The sequence below is a fragment of the Balaenoptera physalus genome (genome assembly GCF_965194825.1).
Source record: "Balaenoptera physalus genome assembly, chromosome: 4".
Taxonomy (NCBI): domain Eukaryota; kingdom Metazoa; phylum Chordata; class Mammalia; order Artiodactyla; family Balaenopteridae; genus Balaenoptera; species Balaenoptera physalus.
Window position 1 is genome coordinate 141,497,862 of NC_138891.1, and position 25,486 is coordinate 141,523,347.

General features: G+C 48.2%; 1 protein-coding gene across 2 annotated transcripts in view; it reads right to left on the minus strand.

Moving 5' to 3' along the window:
- The window catches only part of DSCAM (DS cell adhesion molecule), a gene marked incomplete at its 5' end in the record, with an annotated part of 741,397 nt that overhangs the window by 131,497 nt on the left and 584,414 nt on the right, over window positions 1-25,486 (minus strand). For both annotated transcript variants that reach the window (XM_082458757.1, XM_082458758.1), the window contains 5 exons: window positions 1,377-1,447; window positions 12,423-12,590; window positions 21,516-21,644; window positions 22,249-22,345; window positions 23,339-23,535. In XM_082458757.1, coding sequence (XP_082314883.1) covers window positions 1,377-1,447; window positions 12,423-12,590; window positions 21,516-21,644; window positions 22,249-22,345; window positions 23,339-23,535 — 662 coding nt within the window. The remainder of the gene's footprint in view (window positions 1-1,376; window positions 1,448-12,422; window positions 12,591-21,515; window positions 21,645-22,248; window positions 22,346-23,338; window positions 23,536-25,486) is intronic.

Below are 25,486 nucleotides of genomic sequence, written 5' to 3' on the forward strand. Positions count from 1 at the left end.
CCCCCTCCCCACCTGGCTCGGCCGGCCCTGTCTGAGCAGCTGAACAGTCGCGGTGTGTTGCCCGCTGGAATCACAGCTCAGTGGCCGGGCCGTAAAAAGCCAGCACAAAGGGGCTTGCTGCCCTACTGTGTGTTAAAACCCAAGGTGATGTCCACCCCAACCTTGAAAATCCTTTTGGTTTTTTTTTTTGTTGTTGTTAAAGAGGCTGGTCATTTTATGAAAGAGCTGACGCTAGAAGGAAAAAACCCAACACGTGGTGCAACGAATGAGGTTTTTAATGGGACAGAGAGGTGGGCAGTTTGAAGACCTCACTGTGGCTCTTACCTTCCTCTCTGAGTGAGAGCACAGACAAAATGGTGAGGAAGGAGGTACGAAGAGAACATGTGCGATGAGAGAAACCCAGAAGTGGAAAAGTAAGTGCAACGTTGCAGACGTTCTGACCCAGTAACAGCATTCTAGATAAAATGGAATTTGGGCTAAGGCAGTTGGCTCCAAGACCACATGAAGGGGGTGACTAATTCTCTAGCAGTTTCACCCACCACGTCAGTGACTTCAAGATCACTGGGGCAGCACTGCCTAGTGTGCTGGTTTGTGATGAGCTCGGGCCAGAATATCAATCAACGCTGTTTCCTTCACCGAGAAAGTTTTGCTAAGGAAAACATGTCTGCCGGAGGAAACAGCATGCTGAATGGTGTGCTTGCTTGCATTGTGGCTCACGCTTTCTCTCCCAGCAGCTGGCAATGAGCCCTCACCTCACCAGCAGCCAGTCTGCATCTGCTGGCCATGCTGGAGGGACCACTGCCTGGGACGGCAGCTGGCCCAGCGCCGCCCCCCTTCCCTGGGTGTGTGTGAGGCCAACGCTAGCTAGGGGCACAGCAAGGACCTCTGTCCTCCCTGCCACTTGGTGGGCTGTCTACCACACCATGATTTGCCATTTAGGAAAAGCAATTAGGAAAAGTTTCCACTGGGACGAATTAACGAGTGCGGTCATGCACGTCCTTTTCCCGATTTGCGAGTGGAGAGCAGCGCTTAGGACACAATCACGATTCAAAGACTAAAAATCAGGCCCCCAAACTTCACTCTCTGTAGATACAGAAGTTGCTTTAAATGTATTCAAAATGTGGATACAAATACTGGATTTTAATAAAAGGGCTTTTAATCTAACTCTGTCACATAAAAGTTTCATATGTATAAATTTGCTGTACACCTGAAACTAACACAACATCGTAAATCAACCATACTCCAATAGAAAATAAAAATTTAAAAAAAAAAAAAAAAGGTGTTCGTGCCTTGGCATCATAACACTTAACATGAGTGAAATGCTCTCCACCCTCCATGGAAAAAGTGCCGGGAAGACAAGTGTTTGCTGAGTTTACCTTCCAGGTGACCCTGATGCTCTGAGACGAGATGGGCTCCAGGTGAACTTCCTGAGGTGGGCCGTCAGGAGCTGTAAAGACCAAAACCCACAGACCGGTTAGAGATGGGTTCCAGAGCGTATAGGAACCCACACAATAATACGAAGGCCCAGAAGACAGGCCACAGCAGCTTTAGTGGGAAAACCAATTTTGCAGAGTCACTGCTTACGTTTACCTCGCGCTCACTCGCTCCTAGAAAAAATAGATTCCGAGGACTCATCCTCGTATTCTTCCTCACCTTGTCCTTGACAACTTGGTGAGTAAACCTCAAGTTAATAAACCCGTAAAACAGGAAGTTGTAAAACAACATGTCTTTGATAAAACTCTATAGTGGCTGCTGAAGACCCCTCTCGTTCCTTTGGAAGTTTTGTTTAGTGACGTGCATTGGGGCTCCTCAGGATGCTCAGAACTACTTAGGGAAGAGAAAAAAGGCTTCTGAGTCTCTTTGATGGCTTTAGTTCTCTACGCTTTCCAATGGGAAACTCTTATTAACCTGGGGCTGCAGCCACAGAGGACAGACACGGTGGAAGAGTAAAACAAAGCAGGCAACTCACTCCAAACTATTTCCAGTGGTTGCAGGGGGGGCCACTTACCTCCCAGGGACAGTCAATCACTAGGTACTAGGGATGTACCCTGTACTACGTACACAGCATGGAACTTAGAGAGAGGAGACATCCTTGTCCAGCAAGAGTCTGTAATCTAATCAGAACACCGGGCCAAGCACACAGAGAGGAAGATGTGGATACAGCACAGCACATACTCAAGTGTCTTCGGAGAAATGGAAGTAGACAGTAACCCAGGGGTCAGCAGGGAGAGACCCCAGTGGGTGATGACATATTGTCCGAAGGACAGTTATTCAATCCCTGCTGAGCTACGAAAGGGCCATTTCTGTGGATGTGGAGACACCAGTTTGCAGAAGGGTGAAGAACACTGGGAGATGAGAAATCAGGAATGGTGAACGGAAACCAACCTGAAGGGTTTGGAAGTGAGAGGAAGGGGAAGGAGAAGGGTCATTTTAGGGGAGATGCGAGAGCAAGGGAGACACGTTTTCCGTTTTTCAGAGAAAGAAGTTTTGAGTGACACCACAGTGCAGTTGCTGAGTTGGTGGGTGTTTGAGTCTTTCTGCCTGAGTTCAAATTCTTGCTCCCTCGCTTAGTAGCTGGGTGGTTTTTTCCAGGTTACTTAATTTTTCTGTGCCTCAGTTTCCTTCTCTATATAATGGGACAATACAATTTATGTCAGGGTTGTTATGAAAATAGTGTCCTCAGAACACATAAGCAGTAACGATGATTATTCTCCTCACTGGGTGTTTTTATGGGGGAAGTTGGAGAAATTCAAATAGCCAACAGAAAAGTTACACTTGAAGGGACACTGTCCCAGCAGAGAAGCGAGAGGACAGAAGCAGGAGGGGAGGCAGTGGAGAGAGTGGGGCGTAGGGGCCAGAGCCGCTGGGATGGGAGGAAGAGGAAGCAAGGAGGAGCTTCGGCAGACCTGCTGGGGAGGGAAGCAAGGTGAGCGAAGACACAGGTACGCTTGTTGCTTGGAGGGAACAGGTTCAAATCTGATAGTCTCTCTTTTCACCAGAATCCTAAGGGGCAAAGTCAGGGGAGAGTAGTGGGTACCAGGAACACAGTAGAAGCTTGGATGGTTGCAGTGGCCTGTGGAAAAGAGTGTGCCCTGCACGTGAGAGCACTGACCCACCAGCGGGGGTGATTTCACCGATGAAGACAGTGGGCAGTGGAGCCAGCAGTCCCATTGTGGGGCTTTATGAGACCACTGATGGCTGCGGGAGAAATGTCGCTGGGTGAATTGGGGATAAACAGTGACAACGGGAGAGAAGCAGCAGATGCTGGAATTGTTACTAAGTAGAGTAATAAAACCTGAGGGCCACTCCCCTACACGAAAGAAGAAAGGAGGGGGGCAATTCCACAGTCGGGGCTGGTGGGACTGGGGGGGAATGGTAACATGAGGGTGCAAGAGAGGAAGCCGAATTTCCAGAAAAGACGATTCATTACATTTGAGAAATATGAACTTGAAGGGAAGTGGGGACATTGTACTGAGCTGTCTGCTCAGCTGCTGGAAATGTTTACAAGAACCAGGGAGAGAGTCAGGTCAGCAGGTTGCTCCCTTCTGCCCATCCTTTATCCGCAGTCTAGCGAAGCCCTCCCTGAAATCGGCTCTTAATGTCTCTGTTCTCTGCTCTCCCTGTCTCTGTCCTCACTGGGGACATCGCCTCTGCCCCTGATAGCCTGCTCCAGACCAGCACCTATGCCTGGCTCAGGTGTCAATTTTGTTCCTAAACATTAATTCTGGTCTTCACTTTACCTCTTTAAAGGGGACATGGGCCCAGCGCACGCTTCAGACTTCTCGCCCCTCACACTAACTTTGCCCCTCTCTGTGTCCTGCCTTCCTCCGCAGGTGTCTGTTCTGCGCACCCCACCTCCACGCACCCTATGTCCCAGCCAGGTCCAATACCTCAGGGGAACCTAAACACACCTGCCCCCGGGCAGATCGGAACCTGTCTTTTGCCCCCATCAGTTTCCTGCCCGTGCCCACAAGCCCCCGCCTCAGCCTGGGGACAGTCTTTCCCTCTTTTCCCAACAGACTTGAAGCTGTGCGGCCTCAGGAACCCAGTCCAGAGAGAGTCCTTGCTTTGACGGGTGAAGCAGCGCTGGGATGCCGAAGCTCAGAGCGCACTTCTCCCTCCCCAGCAGGGCTGAAGCTCAGAGCGCACTTCTCCCTCCCCAGCAGGGCACAGGGTAGCTAGTTTTCCAGGGGTCCTGCAGCCTCTTGGATTTATCGATTCTCCAGGTGAAAAGGCTGTGCTAGCACCGAAGCTAATTTCTGGAACAGTGACCCAGGGAGAGGCCGGCATCCCGCTGACTGCGATCTTGTTATGTGTCTGCACCACATTTCTGCTCACAGGGTCAAGCCCTTTATGCGGAAACATTTCGCTATCAGATCCAAGGAAAGCACGTGGAACAGAGTTCTCTCACACACCTGAGAGTTCTGTGGTCAGCGAGAAGCATGTGGTTCATCCATTAAAATCCTTGAAAAATTATTATGTGGAGGTCTGACGGCTATACTGATGCTTGATTAGTTTAATTTAATTATGCTAAATCACACTGAACAAGGAACCTGCTCGCTAGAAATCGAAGGCACTGTTGGGGCCCCATCCATTCCACATCCCTTGGCCTCTGCTGCAGCCTTTTCAGGGGCATGGCAGGCAATAGTCATAGCCTTCATTTTCTCGTTGAGACATATTCATAATTAAAAACAAAGGTATACTGGGCTTTCCTGGTGGCGCAGTGGTTGAGAATCTGCCTGCCAATGCAGGGGACACGGGTTCGAGCCCTGGTCTGGGAAGATCCCACATGCCATGGAGCAACTGGGCCCGTGAGCCACAATTACTGAGCCTGCGCGTCTGTAGCCTGTGCTCCGCAGCAAAGAGAGGCCGTGATGGTGAGAGGCCCGCGCACCGCGATGAAGAGTGGTCCCCACTTGCCGCAACTAGAGAAAGCCCTCGCACAGAAACGAAGACTCAACACAGTCATAAATAAATAAATAGAAGAACGTGAATTTCAAAAAAAAAAACAAACAAAGGTACTAGGAGAGTGTTTAAAAAATGTCCTTGATTCTATCAGGAAACATAAAGTGTGAATTGGGGACAGTTTGTTTCTTCAGTCTGGTCTGGTATTTTATGAAGGTCCCTGTGAAGTGGTGGAGCGACAGTCCCTGACTCCAGGACAGACATGACTCTTTGAAAGGACACAAAACCTTTTTCACTTAGCCTATAAATACTTCTGTGATTTGTCAGTAATTCATTTATTAGTCTGCCTAGTCTCTGAAGTGAATGCACTCAGATCTCCCCTCTCTTAAAAATAAAGTGATAGAAACTATATTAAAGGCAGAGACTAAAAGAATGTAACCCATATACTCACAATGGCACTGTGCCCAATATAATTAGGAAGAGTTTTTTGTTTGGGTGCTGAAATTTCTACTCTAAGTTTCTAAAACATTATAAGACAAACCCTTTAAGAATGATATAAAAAATGAGTCTGCTTCGAGAATTTTAGCACTTTCCTTATAACTCCTGCGCTGTAATCTTTTTTCATGGACCCTCATCTCATTGCAGAAGGACAATTTCTGTAAAATTAGAATCCAAGGCAGATTGAATTCCCAATGCTGACATGATTGAAGATCAACCATTAGGCATCCATTGATTTAACTAAATTTGAAAATTGTGTTGACATTTGACATTTAAGAATTTAATTAATGCTCTTGAATTGAAGCTGTACCATAAATAGAAAGCATGGTTTTTTCTTCTTTTTTTTAAGCAGAATATTTAGCTTTTTCCTGTGGGAAGAGAAGGCTAGAGGTAAGAATTAACGACGAATGTGATTTTTCCAAAATACATAATTTCTGCATTTCTACAGAAGCCAAAACTATTCAATCTGTAAAAGAGTAATAAATGAAGACTATAATTTACAGTTCCTAATTTTTTTCTAGGCAAGGCAACTTCTACTAATTCTGTTTGGCTGAAAATACAGGGATGACAGACCCTTCCTAAGTGTCAAACCCGAGACGGTCCTCTATCCTTTCCATGCAGGGAAGGAACGCCGAGACTCAAGCCTCAACACTCCCCTCTGCCCGCAAATTATCCTCTCCTCCATGTATTGGTCTCCGGGCTTCGCCCAGAGGCTTGGGGCTTAGTTGCTTTTATGGGGCTGGGATAAGCCACCCCAGTGGGAGGCACTCCCAAACTTCTATCTCTGGTTCCTCTTGGGGAATTTACTGAGGGCCTACCATGTGCCAGGTCTAAAACTGGGCAGAGACTGGGCAAAAATGGGCAAAAAAAGGGACCGACGGAAAACTTCATGGTCTACAAGTACATGCCCGTCTCTGATAGAAGTAGTGTGGGGAACGCCCTGGCAGTCCGGTGGTTAGGACTCAGTGCTCTCATTTCCAAGAGTTCAGTCCCTGGATGGGAACTAAGATCCCACAAGCCATGCAGCGCAGCCAAAAAAAAAAAAAAAAATGCAGCCTGTGGGAGCAGAATGTGCAGAATATTCTTTGCTGGGCACAGGAGACCGAGAGAGAGTTCAGCAAAAATCAAAATAAAACCAAGCACAGTTGACCCCTAGATGAGGAAAGGATGAATTCATTTAATGATTATTTATCAAATAAATAGCTTGTTCATTTAAACTGTAATTTATTTAGCACCTGTTATGTGCCGAATGCTGTTCCGGGTGTCTGGGACACAGCAGTGAACAAAATGGACAACTATTCCTGCCTTTGTGGGAGGGACCAAAACTATAGATCCTAAACAAAATAAATCAGCAAATTATATGGTATGCTGATGGCACAGAGTCTATTTTTTAAAAAGGAGAGTGTTAAGGGAGGGAGGGGACCAAGAGTGCCTGAGCAGGAGTGGACTGACATTTAAATGGGGGGGGTCAGGGTAGGACTCATTGAGAAGATGCAACTGGAGGAAAGACCTGACAGAAGTATGGGGGCGGGGAAGGATATTCCAGACCATTCCAGAATAATTCCAGAATATTTCAGAACATGCCAGGATAGCTGGTGGGAATACACGGAGCATGGAACAGCAAAGGGGGCAGTGATCTATTTAGGCTTAATTTCCAACGTCTCTAAATGGAAGCTGGAGCAGAACGATGATTACAGAAGCAGGTTGCTGAAAGCTCGGGCATCGGGCAATCCTGGTTCTCAGCCGGCGGACCCTGTGCAGTGGACTGTCTCCTTGAAGAGCACAGATGATGCCACACGGGGCCCTAATGGGCCCCTCTATTCACGTGTCTATTGTGCGTCGATGCCTTTTATCCTTAAGCCCTCATCACAGCCCCTCGCCTCAGCCTCCAGCTCAGCACACAGGAAACTCTCCCTCTAGATCAGAGCTGCTACTCTGAATGTGATGAAAGATGACGCAAAGCCTGTTAACTCAGTCCCGGACCTGAAGGAAACCCACCAGCTCCTTGTGGTAACCCTTCGGTAATCCTGACCTTCCGTCCCCGATGCGTCTGAAAGTTCAGCAATTATTCAACACTGCATTTTGCCCCGCATCACTGAACATTCACGTTCTAGGGGCAGAGTCATCATGAAAATGGTGACGGGATCAGCCACCCCCAACTCGGTCACAGGCACTAAGCGACACGTGACCTTCGGGGCACAGTTGCCAATGGAGAAGCTGGTCTTGGGTGAGGGTCAGCGGCGGACGTCACGTGAGGGTCAGCGTCAAAGAAACCCGGCCAGTCAGTGCCCTTCTGACCCATTAGGAGCTAATCTCCTTAATGCTTGACATTGTCTCCACTTCCTCTCTCGACTTCTCCTCTCTGGAGGGGCTAAGGGTTGCTGAGGGGGGTCGGGAGGTGTGCTAGACATTGATCTGTGCTTCGGGGCTGTCTCCCTAGGTCAAGTGTATCAGAGGGTCTGTTAATACGTTTGTGAGTGTCACTTGGAAATAACCACACTGTTGTGCATTTGGAGCCATGCTGTTTTCCAACATCAGCTGGGGCTGCTGCATGAGTGGCAGTGATTCCTCCTTCTCTCAGCTTTGCGATGGATGGCACAGCAGAAATCCAAACCTGAGTTCCAAGACCTAAGTTAGGGATCTGGAAACTGTTTCTGTAAAGGGCCAGATCCTGAAGATTTAGGCTTTGCAAGCTACATGCAGTGTCTGTGGCATATTCTTCTTCCTCCTTTTTCTTTTTATAATGCAAAAGCTGTTCTTAGCATGAGCGCTGTAAGTGGAATTTACACGGGTTGTAGTTCGCTGAACGCTTAACTGCAAGAAGGATGGCTGCTGGTTAATTGGGACCTGTGGTTAGCCTCAAGGGTAACTGCTACCTACCCAGCTCCAGCTGCCAGCTGGGGTGCCTCCCGTGGCCCCAGTTAGAGCTCTGACGGGTGTGCCTTCTCCCTCCTGCCTCCCTCTTTGTCCACCTTCCAGACCTGCCCCGTTGCCTTTCTCTACTTTTCTCTCTTCATGACGCCATTCAAAATTTCAGCGTGGTTTTAATCCTCCATATATTTTCCTCACCACACACACACACACATACACACACTGCTCATTGTGTGTATTTCTAAGACAGTCCTGTAAGGCAGGTTTAAGGACGTTTCATCCACATATACTGACTGAGCCGTCTCCCTGTGTCGGACACACATGAGGGGTACAAACATGAGTGGCCCACGGCCCCTTGGAGAAACGATGGCTCAAAGGCTGTTGTCAGAAAGAATTCTACTTGGTGCACTAACACCATCCCGGAGACTGGAAAAGGCACCGCACTAGGGGGGGGTGTTTGGCCTGCTTTTCAAGGGAGGGTACAGAAAAGTAGGCGTAGACCTTGAAGGGCTTCCAGACAGGGGCAGGTGCAACTCACACACAGTGGAGGGGGCAGGAAGGGGGCTCATCACTGATCTGGCCACAGGGAGTCCAGTAGCTTCAAGGTAGTGATAGGGTGGGGAGGACCCAGGCCTACAACTCACAGGCTCACTTCCTCAGCAGGTAGGCAGTGAGAGGCATCCTCAGGTGCCCTAGACTTGGGCACTGCAGTACCATAAAAACGAGTGGGTCTACAGCTTCCAGAAGCTTCCATCTGGGGATTCTCACTGCTTAAGTGATGACCTCATTTCTTCCGGGGAAGAGGGCAGTAAGGGTCGGAAAAAGTTCTCTCGAGATGGCTTCAGCTCCCTAAAGATGTGCCTTTGGGGATCCTCGCCAGGAGGTGGCAGGAACAATCTAGGGCCACCGCAGGCAGTGCTAGAGAGGGTACCTTTGGTCAGGAGAGCTGCCCTCTGTTTTACGTGAGTCACACATAGGAAAATGACTTTTTGATTTCAGTCATGCAAACCTACACACCAAGACAAAGCCAAATTTCTGCTTTGCGTCTTTCCTTTGCACAAGCCTGACCTTTCCTTGCATTGTCTCTTAGCTCATCTGAAGAGTAAATGACGGGCTGTGGGGCTGCCAGCAGCCAGCACCCAGGTGAAACCCCAAAGGCCAGCCCAGGGTCCAAGCAGGGGGCTCTGCATCCGTCTGTCTGCAGAGATGCCTGGGCGCGGGCTGCACACTGGTGACCGGTGACCAGGAGCGGCTGTTCACCTGGCCTCCCGGCTGGAGAGAGAAGCGCTGCCATGGCAACTGCCAGCTTCAGGGAGATCACAGAGGAAATGACAGAATAAGCAACAGCAGCTGCATTGGTCATGGCGATGGGGAAAGCAGCGCGAAATGCACCACCGGAGAAACATCGCTGCCTTGAGAAGGCTGTGGAGATGGGCAGAGTCGGGAAAGTGACTAAAAGGAAGGAGAAGGCTCAGCCCTGAGCCAAAGTTTTCATTTCGCGGCAGCTTATTCTCCCTAAATCCCCAGCATGATGAAATCCCAGGAAATTAGTGTGTTGTTTACATAAATATTTAAATAAGATTCTATTTTTGCAGGAGCCTATTAACACTCATTTCCTACTTATTTCTGAGCAATGCAATGTACTTTCAGAGACTGGGATTTTTTTTTCAATTAGCCAACATGTTTGCGGTGAAGAGGAGAAAGGCATCATTATGTGCATTTTGCTGATGAGAAATCACGCAGTTTCCGAGGGTTAAAAGTGGCTCGCCCTCAGACTGGAGCATAATGCTATCCTATCTCCCATCCCTGAAAACAGTTTTCAAGAACTGATGTGTTCTAGAGTTGAGAAATGAATACTCATCTGCAGTTCAGGAAAAATAGTAAATGTTAACCTACTTCCTTGAGGACCATGTTGATTGTGCACAGCAAAGGGATTAGGTTTTTGCATTTGCTGTGATCCAGCAATCCTACTTCTTGGAATTTAACATAAAAAATAATGTTGCAAATGGGAAAAGATATACCACAAGGATGTTCATCACAGTAGTATTTATGATAACAAAAAGTTGAAGAGAAGTGCAAATCAAAACTGCAGTGAGGTACCACCTCACCCCAGCCAGAATGGCCACCATCCAAAAGTCTACAAATAATAAATGCTGGAGGGAGTGTGGAGAAAAGGGAACCCTCCTACAGTGATGGTGGGAATGTAAACTGGTGCAGCCACTATGGAGAACAGTATGGAGGTTCCTCAAAATAACTAAAAATAGAGCTACCATATGATCCAGCAATCCCACTCCTGAGAGTATATCTGGAAAAGATGAAAACTCTAATTCGAAAAGATACACCCCAATGTTCACAGCAGCACTATTCACAATAGCCAAGACATGGAACCAACCTAAATGTCCGTTGACAGATGAATGGATAAAGAAGATGTGGTACATATTCACAATGGAATATTACTCAGCCACAGAAAAGAATGAAATAATGCCATTTGCAGCAACTTGGATGGACCTAGAGATTATCATACCACGTGAAGTAAATCAGACAGAGACAAATATCATATGATATCACTTATGCGTGGAATCTAAAAAATGATACAAATGAATTTATTTACAAAACAGGAACAGACTGACAGACATAGAAAACAAACTTATGGTTACCAAAAAGGAAAGAGGGGGAGAGATAAATTAGGAGTTTGGGATTAACAGATACATACTACTATATGTAAAACAGATAAGCAATAAGGACCTACTGTATAGCACAGGGAACTATTCTCAATATCTTGTCATAAATTATAATGGAAAAGAATCTGAAAGAGAATATGTGTATATATATATATACACACACAAACATATATATGTATAACTGAATCGCTTTGCTGTACACCTGAAACTAACACCACATTGTACATCAACTATACTTCAATTAAAAAATAAATAACCAACATACCTAAAAATGTGGGGTTTGCTAAAGAAATGGTGGAAGGCAGAATTACATATTGTAGGAAAGTCCTCAAGAGATACAGAAGAGTGATATCTATGCGAAGTGCCATTAATGAAGGTAACAGAGAAGCAGGTGGTGGGAAGGGAGTCAAGAACAACCCCCGTTGAAAGATGCAGCGACCTCTTGTGGAAGTTTAGACATGTGGGGGTGACCCCCTTAATCTTGGTGATTTTGGAATAGGGGTCTGAGACCAAGCTTCCACCTTCCCTGCAGCAGTAGGGACTCGCTGATTAGCTCTGACTGGGGGCAGGAAAAGAAAAGCTAGGTTTGGGGCTGGACACTCTTTTGCCCCCAAAAGACGAGCCAGGCCATGGTTCCTTACCTTTCCTTCCCCAGAGAAGCCCTAGGGCAGCTTGCATCCTCCTGTGCTGCCAGGAGATGGGCTGGCAGGCAGCGGGCACTGCCACTGCCTAATTGCTCAGTCCTCTGCAAACAGGTTACTGCCACCCCCGGCAACCACGAGTGAACCTCCCTGTTGAAGGGTGTGTGTCCGTGTGTGCCCGTGTGTGCATGTGTGTGTGAGCGTGCAGCGTGCATGTGTGATGAATAATTTAGTGTGTGATATCAACATATTCACAGGTAGCGCTAGGTGGTAGGATTGTCTGAGCTGCTCTGTCTTCAAAACGCCTACCTCTACCTTCCATGCCTTCAACACAATAAGAAATACTTTGTAATAGGAAAAAAGTGCGATACTCTTGATGATAGAGATATTGACATTTCTAGTCAGTCAAATAACCTGTGCCTCCGTCTCCCCCCTCCCCACCCAGAGAATATTCTTGCCATTTCCTAGTTAAGGGATCCCCCCCTCCCCTGACTGCACAGCCACTTGAGCAAGACATAGGCTCACGGTTCTCCTGCCCATCTGGATTCCACGCATCCAGACAAAGGGATTCTAAGAACAGCGTGATTCTTTAAATCTCACCAGCTCGTTAGCCTCACAGGTCTTTCTTTTAAGTCTTAGGTGTGAGAACCTTGACCTAAGTCCTGTTTGAAGAGCACTGCTTTCAAAGTAGGCGGCAGAGAGCCATCTGTGTTTTTGATGGGGCGTAGAGCTATGGAGAGCAGTCATCAAAGCTGTGACCCTGCATTAACCACCTGAGTCCCGCGAGCCAGCTCCCAACCCCTGGGCCCCCGCCGGCCAGACGTACCTGCCTCGTCCGCGGTGATGGACAGCTCGTTGCTGGGCTCACTCTTGCCAATCCGGTTCTTGGCGTACATTCGGATGCTGTAGGTGGAGGAAGGGTGGATGTCAATGATGGTGGCCGAGTTCAGCTGAGGGGAAACATCTTTGGTTCTCTGAGCAGAATCCCAGGAGTCTTTGGGGTTTTGTTTTTCAAAAAAGAAGAGATAGAGATGTGAGTTTTTTCCCTCTGCCTCTGAAAGTTCACAAGTAGGAATTTTAAAAAAAAACAGAAAAAGGAAGAAGAAAAGAAAAAAAAGTGACAACTCAAAGTGAATTCTTAATGCAATGCTGCCAGGGTTCCGGTGGGCTGGCCATCAGAGGGGGCGTGACACCACACACTCGTTACCCACACTGAGGGGGATGGAGGCTGTGGGCAGCTGGGTCCAGGGAATTTCGTCCAAGGCAACACAACAGACCTCCTGGCAGAAATCACAGAGGAAAATAGAAGTGGGGGGAGCTCATGCCAGCAAAGTGAAAAACAGCTACTTTCAAGCACTCATTGTACAAGATAATAAAAGAAAGCACAGCTGGGACAACCTTCCACCGAAAAGAAAAAAATCCCTGGTTCTAAAAGGTATTTGAAAGCCAGCAAAGCCTTTAGCCATGTCAGACCCCTTGTTCTCCTAAAGGAGAGTGGCAAAAATGAAACACATAAAAATACATAAAAACTCATCTCAGTCTCCAGCATAAATACTGGTTATCAAATGTACTTCTCAATTCTAAGTTTTGAAATCATTTTGTCTCCAATCCTTTACTGTAGGAATTATTTTTCAACCACAGCTAATTTTAAAGGCAGCATATGCCTCATACAAAGAGTTATCATGAAATCCATGACAGCGGTGCACCTGCTGGCTTTAGAGCTTCAACCCGTGACGAGCACATCAGCAAATGGTTCTTATTTCAGAAAGGGTTTGGGCAGGTGCTGATCGGGTGCGGGGGTCGAGAGATGATGCTGGGTGTGGAAGAATCAAGATGCCCCTGAGATGGTGGCAGAGAGGATGCTTGTATACTCTCACCCTCCCACCCCACCCCAGATCCCCTCGCACTTGCTCCCCTGTGCTCATCACACTTGTAAGAATTTCACTGAGAGTCTGTGTTCCCTGCTGGATTCTAAGCCCCATGAGGGCATGGACCACGCTGGCCAGGTTCACTGCTGCATCCCCAGTGCTCACACAGAGCCCGACAAATAATAAACACATGTTTCATAGATGAATAAATAAATGGCACACATACAGACCTCTGGGCCCTGGGAATGACCCCGCTCCCTTTCCACATTAACGATGACCATGGAAGTTCAGAGGGCTGCTCTGTCCAAAGGTCATCATAAGGGCAAGAGATTGTCTGGACTTGCAGAAAGAATACGTAGCTTCAAGTATGACTTTGAGTGCTCTCAGGTAACAGGGAATGGAGCCTAATGGAAACTAACAACTAATATTCCAACTAAAAGCAAAAGTACCAGTTGAGTCCAGAAGACTGAAGATGGAAGAACGTGACATAAAAAGAGAAGACGCTGCAGAATAACAAACGGTGGAAGAACAGAAGGATAGGATTCAATAGAGGACACATGACAGGAGGAAATTCCATACCAATGGAATCTCGTATAGACAGGAGTCTTGTCCCACAAAGAGAAAGCCAGGCCTTCTGGAGAAGACGTTTAAGACAACAGAGAGGAACCCCAGGCACTGCAAGATGCAGAGACAGTTGCTCACCAGCCCCAGGAGGAACCTGACGCTTGCCGGCGCTGACGGTTCTGCCCAGGCCGTTACGGAGGCTTCTGCAAGTGACTGAGCTATGGAGACGGGCCATCCTCCCCAAGGGCGTGTCTGTGACGTGGCTGAGGACCTGCAGAGAGGTAGTGATGGCTACCGCCCACCTCCTCCTCCTGCCAAGGAAGTTGTGTGAATAGCCTGTGGGGAGTGACCAAGGCAGGGGTCTCAGGCAGGAAGTGAGTGGTCCTTGGAGAACAGGCTCTGTTTTCAGCTTCTTTCTTGCAATGATTAGACTTGGAAAGAAAAAGATGATGCCCGTGATCACGACTGAAGGGTGTATTTTTTTGGCTAAAGATGAAAAGGTTGAGAAAGAGAAAGAATAGGTTATCCCGAAGGGTTTTAAAGTAACTGAATGAAGAAGAAGAAAGTCTAGTTAAATCTCCAAACACACTCTAGCAAGTGATATGGCATCAAAAGAAGAATACAAACAGGGCACTGGCTACCCAGGAGAAGAGCTTGGAAAGGGACTAAAAAATGCTACATCTGATCTCAGATGCAGACGTGCAAACGGGCAGGTCATGGTTTAGGAACCAAGTGTGCTTGAGAATACAACACCGGGCATTAGAAACAGTCCTAGAGAGATCCTGACACTTGGGAAAACGAAACTGCAGATTGAAATACAAATAAAACTAGCAAGAATATACCGTAGGTGAAATAAAGAAACTTCTTAGGAGGAGTAAGTCACAAGCAGAAAGGCACGCCTGGTCATCCAAGAGCTGGAGGGTGCAAGCATGGATGGGGGGAGTTTGGTGAAGACATGAGAAGGAAGAGGAGGGCGAGGAATAAAATGGTCGTGAGCACTGATTACGGGTCTCCTTACCCAGTGAAGGAAGGGGAGGGTGGTTTCTAGACACAGAGAGCACATGTAGCCTCGAGGAAGGTTTATAAGTCACACGAAGAAGATCGTTTACAAGGCGTCTGTTTACCGCGGTGTGGGCTGGGTTAAAGGGACTCGCAGGGGATGCGGAGGTTCCCGGCACCTAGGAGGAGTGGTGAGCATCTGCCTATCGGGGCCAGGAGGGCCAAAGGAGAGGAACAGTGTTTCTGGGGTGTAGACAGGGCTGAAACCTCAGAATAGGGCCCCTGATGGAAGCTGTACACACAGAACAGAGCCTCCGCAGGATCCTTCTGAATCGTCCTTTGTGTCTGCCATTGGGCCCCCCAACTGGGAGTCAGAGGGAAGGGGAATCCGAGCTGTGAGCCACGGAGCTCAGTCTTGGGGAGAAGAGCAGACACTGGGTTTGCGGTGGAAGTCAAGGCAGCGGTTGGAGTAAAGCCAGCAGCAAACGGAACTCAGGCGCTGGCGTAGCGTCTGCTCTCCGGGCGCTGCTCTAGGCATTTTACAAAGGTGACTTCTGCAGTTCCCAAATCTGTGGGTACATCAGAAACACCTCAGTGCTTTCTGACAACTGTGCTTTCAGACCCATGCAATCAGAATCTCTGGGGGATGGTGCCCCCAAATCCGTGCTTTAAAAATCCTCTCTCTCTGGGTCATTCTGATGCACAGCTAGAGTTTGGACAGACTGCTTTATTCGATTGGGTTCTTACAACATTCTGGTGAAGCAGGGGTTTTTATTTTCATTGTGAAGGTCAAGAAACTCAGACCCTGTTATCGAGCTGGTGAGAAGTGGGGCTGGGATTTGACCTCACCCGTGTGTTCCCCAAGTTCTAGGCCGTCTTCCCGCAGCACACAACCTTCACATAGTCTCTGCGGGATGCCTGATGGATGAGACTGGATTTCAGTTTTCCAGGTATCTGCCGGAAGTCTCATGTGCTTAGATGAAAACCTCTGACAAACTTTTAACTTGGCTTCCTGGTGAGGAGGAGCAAATGCAGAGAGCTGGGTCAAGTGCCAGGGAGGGGAACTTTGCCAAGAATTACTGTAAGTCCTCTGGGTTTGCAGGAGCTAAGGGTGGGAGAGCGGTGCACGGTCAGATTCGTCCCTTGGTTTAGAGAGGAGATGTCAGAAGCATCTGATGAAAAAGTAGGTAGGATTCCATGACGTGCCCTAGAGAGTCCAGTGGTGAAGAGGACGAGGAAGGTCCTCTGAAATCCCAATTACCCCCCATGGGAAGGACTGGGGGGACCCCAGGAGCAGTGTGGTTGTACTGGGTGTTCGCTGGTGAGCCCAGCCTGGGCGTCAGACACCCCGAGTCAGGAGGACGGCAGATCGTCAAGGACAAATGTAAGAGGGTGAACTCGATCTGCAGAAGGGTCCTTAGAGGCCTGAAAGAGTGAGGGCGGCCCCAAGTCTGAGAGACAAAATTACACAAAAGGAGTGCAATGAAGAGGCAGCTCAGAGAGGGACGAGACCCGCTGTGTTGGGCAAGAGAAGGGAGGCATCGGGACCCAGGGGAAGGGAGGCATCGGGACCCAAGAGAAGAGAGGCGTCGGGACCCAAGAGAAGGGAGGCATCGGGACCCAGGGGAAGCCGCTTCTGTTCCTTCTCCTCCATGGAGAAGAATCCTCGGTGAAATGGGGAAGGGGGCCTGAGAGAGGAGGAGGGAGTTGTGCAAGGAGCTAGGCCCGGTCAGTGAGGCCGTGAGGAGAAGGAGAGGGGCACCCCAGAGGGGACGTGGGGACAGACAGGCTGCCTTCCAAGAGGGGAAGGAAGTAGACGCAGGGGACAGCAGGCCGATCGGCCAGCGGTGCACGGGGGACAAGATGCTGGAAGGGGATGGAAAGGGGCTCTTGGTGTCCATCTGGAGGAGAAGCAGCGGCCACTAGGATCCGAGTATGTGGCAGACAAAGCAACCCGTGGGATTGGGGCTACATGAAGAACGTTGAACATTCCAAATGAGGGAGGCGAAGGCTCCTTTGTCTGTGCCCGGTCAGATGACACCAGGGCTGTTGCCATGGGGCCTGACCAGAGCAAGTGGGCCAGGAGATGGTCACTGGAGATACAAGCAAAGGAGCTTGGGATGTTCTGTCTTTCCTGGCAAATGGAAAATTAAGGAGCGTCATCTGTTTTCATATCCTGGAAGGGATGTCATTTGACAAAAGGGTTTAGGGGGTGAGAAGAGAGCCATTGGCTTCAGGTGCAAGAAATGTAAGAATGTCTAATAGTCCTGGCCAGCCCGAGGCACAATCGTGCTTTCTCGGGCTGGTGAGTTTCCCTTGCTGGGGTTGGTCAAGCATAGCCTGAAGGATCGCTTGCAGGGACCCACTTTGCTAGGAATGTGGTCATACATTGTGTTCTTAGAAAATTAACAAAAAAGTGGAAGAAAGCATCTTTTAGGGGGATGATTTCATTGCCTAAAACTCAGGTTGAGAGTCAACCAGCCAAAAAATGTTTCTTACAAGTCTAATATGTGTGCTGGTCACTGTAGGTGATGCAAGGACATAGCACAGGGTTCCTCAGATGTAGTACCTACCCTGAGGCGTCACTAGATCCCTCAGGGGGACAATTACCCAGCACAGGAGACAGCTATTAAGTAAACAGTCACAAGCTCACCAAATGTTCCAAGGCGTACAGGGTGCTCTATGAGTAGAGAAGGGGCATGCCATAAACTGGATAGTCAGGGAAGGCTTCCTGGAGGAGGTGACATTTAAGCTGTGACTTGAAGGATCAGTTTCTATGTACTCTGCCTATAAATTGCACTCACTTAAATTATGGCTGTACTGTTTATATACCCAAAACTTACTGAGGAAGCAACTAACACATGAAAATGCTAACACTTTTGTTATAGCAGTGACTGTGATTCCTGCCTGCTACTGATCGCTCCTTCCTCCCAGGCCTTTCAAACTGAAAGTGATGGAGGTCCTGGAGGGCCCTGGTGCAGACCTCAGGCCATGGCTACCTGTCCATGGGCTTTTCCCCAAGGACCCCCGTGGTGCTCATTCTGACCCTCAGACTGCTGGGTTCCAGGACTGCAAGAATGTCTTAGCCGTGAGCTTGACCGTGTGTGTGTGTGTGTGTGTGTGTGTGTGTGTGTGTGTGTGGAGTAGAAGGATGGAAATATATCCCTTGATTCTGACCATCCCCAGCTTCACAGATAAGGAGATTTCCTGCTTTAATTATGTACAGTCCCATCAACTTACACATTTGAAAATGCTGTTGGCGATAAAGGTAATTCTTAGGTTTGGATGGCACGTAAATTAAATGCCACAAGTATTACTGACCACGTCTTATGCGGCAGGCACTGTGCTAGGTGCTGGGGAAGCACCGAATCACAGTCCCTGCCTTTGGGAAACTTACAGGAGACGTGGGAGACACTGAGGATCCTGAATGGGTAGCAAGTAGTTACACAAACACAGACGGTCCTAGAGGCCTTTTACGTCTAAGCATTTTGGTGCACGCTGGAGTAATACTAAAAGCTGCATTTATTACACGTTTGCTACGTGCCAGACGGTGAGTTGTAAATGCATTTCCCTTCTCAATGAGAATTCACCAAATATCTGTGGAGTGCTGACACTCCACATGTTAGGCCTGTGCTAGGTCCAGGGGAACTGGGCTGGGCTCAGCGCACCACAAGGAGCTCCCAGTCTGGTAGGGCTGACATGTTAATAATCGTCAATCACAACTCTCTGACCCCATTCCCCACACTGTGCAGTACCAGAGCTTAGAACTTCACATGTTTTTTGATGGACCAGTTAAACCCACAGCATCATAAAAATGTCAGTTCTCTGTTAAGCTAATAAACAAATTTAATGTGATCTCATTAACAATGACAAAAACATGCGTTTATGGAGCTAAACGTGTTGATCCTAAAGTTATATATGGAAAACTAAGAAAACACTGGAAAGGAAAAGTCACAAGGGTGGACTAGCCTTATTAGATATTAAGACATAAAGCCTCTGTGATTAAAATGGTCTGGTACTGGTGCATTAATGGATAAACCAATGGAGTAGAATAGAAAGTCCAGAAATAGACTCAAGTACATATGGAAAGTTAGTATGTGATAGAGGTGGCATCTGAAATCACTGGGCAAAGGTGGACCTTTTAATAAATGATGTTGGGGCAACAGGAGACCCATTTTGGAAAAGATAAAACTAGATCCATCTCTCCCAGCATACAGAAGAGTAAACTCCAAATGGTTTGGAGATCTAAATTTTGAAAAGAGAGGGAAAGAAACAACATGAAGTACTAGAAGAAAAGAGGCTGAATTATTTTATGGCCAGAGGTAGAGAACAACTTTTCTAACTTAACTCAAAACCCAGATGTAATAAAAAAATATTGATAAATATGAAAAACAAATACAGAGTTAAATACGTGATCAGACATGATGGCACCTGCCAGGAAAGGAAGGGGAGAGACTGTAGGAGCACATGAGAGGGAGGCCTGGCCTCGAATGTGGACCAGGGATGAGTCCCTGTGGAGGTAACACGAGGAGTGGCGTCTAAGTATCAGGTGGGAGTAACCATAGTAACTGTGTGGTCCAGGAACGGGAGGGCAGCCTTTGAGGGACCCTTGTCACAGTGATGCTGTGGGAGCCCATCTCACAGAGGAGGATGGTTTGGGGCGGGTAAGAGACAGGGCCACAGCTGAGCCAGGACAGGCTGGACCCCAAACCCCTTTGAGGAGCCACTGGACCGTCACCGGCACCTGGAAATGACTGATGCCCTGAAAACAGGGAGGCACCGAGCTGCTCCCCTGAGAGCCTGCCTGGGCACTAGCTCCCAGACCCACAGTCCTTCGGTCAGTGCCCAGCCAGAGAGGCTGGCGGGGTCTGTCCCTCCCTCCGGGGACTCTGCAGAGTGTCCGCATCATGCACGTCTGTGTTTCTGCGGAGTTCTCATTGTTGCCATCAGTTTCCAGGCTGTTCTCCAAGAGAACACGCTGGTCTCACCTAAGAAGCACTTCCTTTACTTCAAGACCTGGATCTCAGAACTTCTCAATCTTGGGTTCCATCCTGACCTGATTTCTTTAGAACGAAGGCAAGGCCTCCTCTCTTCCTCTGGCCCTGGGCAAGCCCGTTGGTCCCGATTCCTGAAAGAGCCCTGCTGGGACCAGCACTGCCCTCAGCTTGCTCACGGGGCATCCTTCACCTCCACCTGCACTGGACCTGCCACATTTCCAGGCGACAGTGTGACTGCAGCCACTGTGCTCCTCTCAGGAGCCTTCCTCAGGTCCCACGTAAGCATCAGCTCACTTCCAGGTCTCCGGTTGAGGCTCAGGGGACCCAGCCAAGCCATTTCACCTCCTCCGACGTCTTTTCTTACGCATTTCCAACCCGTGACTTATCGCCAGCCTCAAGCACTATTGCTGCAACCTCTAGTCTTGGTTTGATACAAGTTGTCTTCATCACCATGAATTGCTTTCCTTAAGCCCCACCCCTTAGGCTTTTTCTGGACTTGCTTCCTACTCCCGTCTCACACATTCTCCTGCTCTGCCCCTTGCCCACTAGTACTGAAACATTTCCTCCCTCCTGCCCTGCCTTCCCAGCTGCCTCCAGCTTAATTTTTTACTCCAGCTTCAGCTCCAAGGATACTAAATGGGTCACAACGGGGTGCTGTGAAGTAACGCACGGTGCCCAGAGAGGAGAAACAAGGCCGCTTTCCTGGCCTCTGAGATTCTGTCAACTCTTCACATGCTGCTGCTCTAATTCCTCGTCTCTTTTGTGTCAAAGTCCAGACCAGGAGCCACAGCGGTGGTACCTCACCCTCGGCCTGATGGGTCCTAACGTTCCAAGTGGCCTTGTCATTGTCACTTTAAGATGATCAACAGGCACGCCTGTCATGGTCCTGACAGCTGGGTCTGTTTCATTTCTGAGCTCCCTGCGAGCCGGCCACTTGCTGGCGCAGAGGAAGCCAGGAGTGTTCGCCTGCATTCGCGCCCCTGGCCTGTCCCTGCACGTCCAGGAGGGCCCTGCAGGGTCAGCGCCCATCTCGAGAAGACGTGGCCCTCTGCGCACACCACCACCACTCAACTCCGCCCACAGACACTGAACACAGCTGGTACTCAGGGATTCCGACACGAGGGAAGCAAAGGGAAGCCAGGGAGGTAGAAAAAAATAACGACAGGGGCCAGGTCAGGTCGGCAGCAGCCTATGCGGCCATCGGTGGCGACACTGCCAAAGTGGCCACAGGGAGCAATCAGATAGAGGTCCTGCTGGTTCAAAGAGAAAAGAGGCAGGGCTGACCCAACGAAGCCATCTCGACAGAAAACCACTCCCACCACAGGAAACGTGGGTGTACTTCGTGCAAGGAAAGAGACAAAACTGGTAAAAAGAGCCCCCTCTGAGTTTCCCGGAGTCCAGGTTCTTCTTACAGGTAAGATCCATTAAAAAGGCAAAAAATAAAAGGGCTTTTTGAAGCGGAAATAAAGTCGGAGGAAATCAAGGACTTACCTGATTTATTTTTGCATTCAATGTCATAGCCCGTGATGGCGCTGTTTCCATCAAATCCCATGGTCCACCTGAGGGTGATTGTGCGTGCCTTCACATCTTTGATCTCAATTTCAGGAGGGTCTGGAGGCTCTGTGCAGCCAACAGAAAACCCAGGATCAGTTCAGATATTGTTCAGAGGTAGACGCTAGTGGAAACGGTGAGGGTGACTCACAAAAGCTTTGTCAGCATTCGACATGGGCAGACGATTTTTTTTACCTGGAAGTATTTTTTTCCCAAATCCCTTTTGAGGATGGAAAATTTTCACTTTTCAAATCTGCCAATTTTCATAGCACTTGTAAAGCTGGACCAAACATGGAAGATTTCAGTGTCACTCTTCTGGTCTGGGATCTATTAACTCAAAAACTATTTTGGCCCCAGATATTAAACTTTCATTCGGACCGTCTAGTATAAGGATCCCTAAAATTGAGCAAGAAAGGCACACTATCAGGGCTGCCCAGTCATCCAAACCCAATTCCTTTACGAACTTTGTTCCCTGTGTTTTGGGGCTGCATCTTGACATAATCATGAGATCTGCAAAATGATGCTTTAGCACCAACTTTGTACAGATTCAAAATTTTCTGAGGACTTGGAAGTGTGACAGGTCAAGCTGAGGCCACACAGATTCCCAAGCCTGGGCACACACTTACTGTCCTGAAACAGCCGTGTTTCTCCCCCTAGGCTATGTCCATCCTACCTTGCACTGTGAGCTGAATTATTCCACGGTCCTCCCCATAAGAATTGATAGCGTGACAGGAGAAGAAGCCAGAATCTTCTCTTACCGTTGGCAAAATCTATGAGTAAAGCAGAGAGAAGTCCATCTTACCCAGAAGAACGAAGCGAGGGAACAACTCAAGGGCTTTTGGCTGTAAAAATCTTCTCTCTACTCTCACCCTTCTCCCAGCCCCAAGCACACACATGTACACTCTCACAAACACACACACACACAGGGACACACAATTCTGAGAGCAAATTATTTCAGCACAATTGTAAATGTGCAGATGGATACAGTCGATGTAGACGATCCGTGTCAGCTGCCAGCTTGTTAAATTGGATGTGTAATTTATGTAGGATGTCACGGTCAGGTTGATATATATTCCCCATACACTTTGGTTTTTTTAATCTCATAGTGGATTTTTAAAGCATTCAAAGCAGCCTTGCCTGAGAAAACAGATCTATAAACACTGCAATAAAGGTCTGGTCTCCCAGGACTCCAGGATTGGACCCTGGGAGTGAATCAATATCAGCGTTTCAAACACAGGGCTTTTTCTTTCCCTGTGTGTCCTACGGCATCATTTCTCCCCCATATTAAAAGAATTACCCAGCTAACTACCAGTGGTGCTAAAAGTTCTAAGAGACTGCAGTCCTTTTTTATGTTGGGTTTTACCCCAAGAAGCGAAATATTTTCCTTATAATATTTTTTGTCCAAGAACCCATCTAATTTTTCTTTTTACAGGAAGTTAAATCATGTGCACAACATAGGCTGTCATTCCGCCAGGATTAGCTGTCATTAAAAGACTCTGTTTCTCTCTTTCTTTTTATTATTACAATTGGGTTCCCTGCCATGTTCCCAATAATTTTACTCTTAACAATTTCACATGTGATAAAGCACTATTTTTGCAGGCTACTCAGCAATCCCATTATGGGAAGGGGGAGAGACAGTGCTTCGTAAATGTTTCAAAAGCTGATTTGCTATTGGCTACCCATATGCACCCACTTATGTGGAAAGACAGGCTTATTCTGCCCATGAAGGTAGCTTCTCATCTGCCATGTTTGTCATGTTTTACCTGCAGAGTGGAAATCACCTCCTCTCCCACCTCCTTGACGGACACGAGATAGCGGGCCATTTCGGGGTTAATGATTCGGTCCTCCTTCTCCCAGCGGACCATGATGGGCTTCTCGCCATGGGCCGTGCAGCTCATTTCCTTCTTCTGACCCTGAGTGGCCAGGGTGGTGTTTGGATAGGACGTAATCATCGCAGGAACTGAAAACCCAAAAACGACACAACTTACTCGGCAAAGCAGGGTTCTCGGCTTCCCCCACCTTATTAACACGCAGCTCAGTTTCTTTTTTTCTTTCTGGCTGCACTGCGCAGCTTGTGGGATCTTAGTTCCCTGACCAGTGATCATGGAACCCGGGCCCCCGGCAGTGGAAGCGCAGAATCCCAACCACTGGATCTCCAGAGAATTCCCGAGGAGGTGTTTCTTTGAAATAAAATGCATTCAGGAAACTGCTGAGCAAGAATCATGATCAAGATCGTTGGAAGGTGGCAGAAAAATGAAACCGGACTAAATGAGCCCTAAGCAGAAATTGCCCTGCGGTTTCATACTCGTGGGGTGTTGCTCTCTTCCAATCCCTGTGGACGGCAGACCCACATCCCCTGGAACACACAGGACGATGATGTGACTTGCTTATCGGATGGGAAAGGGGGCTTCCGTTGAGAATTACACTCCTTCTGTAATCTCCCACATTTCTAACTCTCCTTGTCAGCTACGGGAACGAAACCTTGTTAGTCAACTGGGATGGAGCCCTGGCTGCTGGTAACCAATCCTTGAAGCGGCCTCTCGACACCCCATCCCACAGCTGGCACAAACTTTTACAGTCACGTGGAAACCTTGGACCTATCCTTCTCCCATCGTTTACAGCAGGGAATCTCATCCCGATGCATTGAGAGAACAGGAACCTTTACTTGTGAAACTTGTCCAGTTCCCTCTCTCCACCTCAAGATCCATCTGTAGACTCCCATCCTGGGCAATATGCCAGGAGACATGAGGCCCCAGGCCCATGCCACAGACCACCTAGAAATGCTGGACAGTGTATAACAAACACCTTTTAAATGCATACTAAGTTTATAAGAAAGTGAGAGAAAACCCAGGTGCCACAAACAAAGGTGGACGTTGAAAGGCCCCAGGTATTACAGTGCCGGTGCTTTGACTGCCTGTGAGGCAGGAGATAAAAGTGAAACCTCCAAGCAGAGCTCCCCAAAGGGCTCCATCCTAGGAGCAAGCCAATCACCACAAGTCAGTCAGTACATAAGACCGCACGATGGCAAAGGGAGAAGCAAACCGCCTTGGCTTGCGTTGCAAATGAAGAAAAACCATCTCCCTTGAGAATGTGTAGCTGGTCTGACTCTACACAGGTTTGGAGTCAAATTCCTGCTAAAGGATTGATGTGATGGTGACCCTAGTTTGGTAATGGGCCTGAGGAATCCAGCAAAAGCAAACAAAAACACATTCCAGAAGGATGGGTCCTTTATCCAGGCCCATTGAGGTTCTCCCAGATAAACCGTCTCTAAACATGAACTCACAAAACAAAAATATAAAACACATGAGGAAACAATCTACTCTCATTGAGAATCAGCACTCCCCAAAGACTTCAGATGCTAGAATTACCAGACACAGAACCTGAAATAATCATACACAAAACGTTTAAAGATATTTTTAAAACATGAGGAAACAACAAGATGTTATCAAAAACAACCAGGAAGATTTAAAAAGAACTAAAACAAATTTATATTTTTCGCCTGTTTTTTAACCTCATTTTCCCAATCACAGAAAGAAAGACCCTCCCTCATTTATAAGGTCAAGCTCACACTATGCTCTTTATATCCCACCTCACAGCCCTCCAGTGTCCCAGCCCTGGGCACTTGACCATAGAAACACTGGGCCTTCTCCTGAGACTGGCACATACTGGGGCATGTCTTCCCCAAGGCCGGCCGGGAGGGTTTGAGACGAACAAGCCAGAGATCTACCAGCTTTGTAGCCTGAAATCCCAGGGAAGACCCTGCACTGTGACGTTTCTCTATAGTCAGTGGGTGTGCGGCAGAGATAACAAGATGTGGAGTGGACAGATTCGGAACCTAGGAAAAGACACACTGCGAGTCCCATGTTTTAAAGAAAGCCGCCTACCGCCATGGTGAGATTCCTCTTCCTGCG